The sequence below is a fragment of the Phoca vitulina genome, unplaced genomic scaffold (genome assembly GCF_004348235.1).
Source record: "Phoca vitulina isolate PV1807 unplaced genomic scaffold, GSC_HSeal_1.0 scaffold23, whole genome shotgun sequence".
NCBI classification, from domain to species: Eukaryota; Metazoa; Chordata; class Mammalia; order Carnivora; family Phocidae; genus Phoca; species Phoca vitulina.
This window is the reverse complement of record NW_022589726.1, coordinates 16,527,314-16,529,729: the sequence shown is the minus strand read 5'-3', so window position 1 is coordinate 16,529,729 and position 2,416 is coordinate 16,527,314. Positions and strand designations below refer to the sequence as shown.

The 2,416-nt window shown below is 36.0% G+C and overlaps 1 protein-coding gene across 1 annotated transcript; it reads left to right on the top strand.

The window, feature by feature from the left end:
- Positions 1-669: 669 nt before the first annotated feature.
- On the top strand, positions 670-1,605 carry LOC116642229 (olfactory receptor 12-like). Its single transcript, XM_032420445.1, is given in 1 exon segment — positions 670-1,605. A coding segment is annotated over 1 exon segment (936 nt).
- Positions 1,606-2,416: the final 811 nt, after the last annotated feature.

The following is a 2,416-nucleotide window of genomic DNA, read 5'->3' as shown; positions in this document are numbered from 1 at the left end:
TATATGCAAGAATGACTTCTGTTTTTAGTAGATGAATTGTACCACTAAGAGTGCACGTCACCATAGGGACAAAAATAATGGAAGAAATAAGAATATGAGGTTAATGTGTAAAAGGATGATCCTTTTGTCAGAATTTGAAGATTTTCTCTTCATAATATAAGAAAGATGGATATAATATTTGTCTGTTATTTTTCTGCAGTAGATAAGGAAACTAAATGATTTTTTAAAAAATAAAAATAGGCCATAAATTTAATGGATTTTCACTCCAAATGAACTTTTAAGTGGATTATAATGTCTGTGAGAAATATCTTTCAGTAGAGGAGGTAACTTTCAATGGCAGTAACTGATAACTCAAGAAGGGAAAAACAAACAACAAGCTCTTGTTTCTAGACACTTTCCTAGAATCTCCCATTTCTCCAAAGGACGCTTAGAGGACAAATCTGCATTATTTGCAAAATAAGTATATCTCAAAGGATGACCAATTAGATTAAATTCTTTACTCTTTAAAAATAGTAATCTGTTCTGTAATGGTGTTTTGTAATTTCCTGGGAACAAGATGATGAAATTTTTTCTATGCTGGTTTTTAGTTATTTTTACTAAAACAAGTTATTCTGATCACTCATTTCTTTTCGTTTTTACCATCTCTCTGCTTCCACCTACATCTCAGCCATGAAGAGCAAGCTTAATAGGAATTACTCAGAAGTGACTGAGTTCATTCTGCTAGGCTTCAGAACCTCTCCAAAACTACAAATCCTCTTATTCCTAGTGTTCTTGCTGATCTACGTGATCAATGTGGTGGCAAATATTAGCATGATAACCGTCATTAAGGTGGACTCCAGACTTCAAATGCCTATGTATTTCTTCCTTAGAAACTAGTCCTATTTAGATCTCTGCTACTCCGCAGTCATTGCTCCCCAAACTTTAGCCAACTTCCTGTCTAATGAAAAGAAGATTTCTTACAATGGCTGTGCAGCCCAATTTTTCTTCTTTGCTCTATTTGTCACAACTGAAGGCTTTCTTTTGGCTGTCATGGCATTCGATCGATTCTCGGCCATTTGCTCCCCTCTCCTTTACCCTGTGCACATGTCCCAGAAAGTCTGTGCTCAGTTGGTGACTGGATCCTACATCTGTGGAGGCATCAGCTCCATAGTCCAAACAGCTTTCACCTTCAGTTTGCATTTCTGTGGAGAAAACAGACTGGACCACTTTTTCGGTGATGTCCCAGCCCTGATCAAGATCTCTTGTGATGACACTTTTGTGAACGAGATTGTGCTGTTCATTCTCTGTGCCCTCATCATCATCAGCACCACAACTGTCATTCTGGTTTCCTATGCTTACATCCTCTTCACTGCCCTGAAGATCCCCTCCACCCATGGCAGGGGTAAGACCTTCTCCACCTGCAGCTCCCATATAGCTGTGGTGAGTTTGTTCTATGGGACCGTGTTCTTCATGTACGCCCAGCCCGGGGCCATCTCCTCCCCAGAGCAAAACAAGATCGTAGCTGTGCTCTACACACTAATAATACCAATGCTAAACCCTCTAATATACAGTCTGAGAAACAGAGATGTGAAAGATGCTGTGAAAAGAATATTACACAGGAAATGATTCCTTCCGTGATGTTTGTAAAACCATGAGGCAGTGGGTACAGTCTGTTTTCTAAGGGTCCCAGTTATCCTTATTCTTGGAAAATTAGTATATCAAAGATATTTTTATATATGGCAATAAACGTTTTTCTAAGAATTACAAAATGGTATTTCTGTGCCTAAAATATATGAAAACATTGTTTTCCAATTTCGGATGTGATAATAATATCTTCATTTCAATTTTACTTTAAGAAGTAAATAGTAAGAGCTGTTACTATATAATAATTAAAATATTACATCTGTGTGAACTATTCTTTAACTTTTCTATCCTACCAAGCAAGTACACTGATACTCGTTTGGAAAAGGGAGCAGCTGCACTATGTACGTGGCAAAACAGAATGGTAATGGTTACATAGAACACTTTTGAGTAAAGGCCCCTTCTTTCCCAAAGATCCAGGTTTATATTTTGAAGAGTATCATCCTTAGAATAACTACCGCTATAAAAAGAGGACCCACAGTATATTATTTGAGAGGCAATTATTCACATGGAAAATATATGGCAATAACATTCTATTAATTTTTATTTCTTAATTTTTTTCTAAATATAAAATGATATATTTTATAATAAAATCTGATACATGAAGAACACATAACATTATTATCACTGTTTTTCAAATGAGGAAATTGAGGCAGCCGGAGACTAAGTAATTTGATGTAGTCAAAACTCAACACTAGTATGGCTCCAGAATTTTTATCATTCAATATCATATATTGCTTTGCAATATATATTTGTGAATGTAATCTCACAACCTAGAAACAGCTATTTCTGAAGC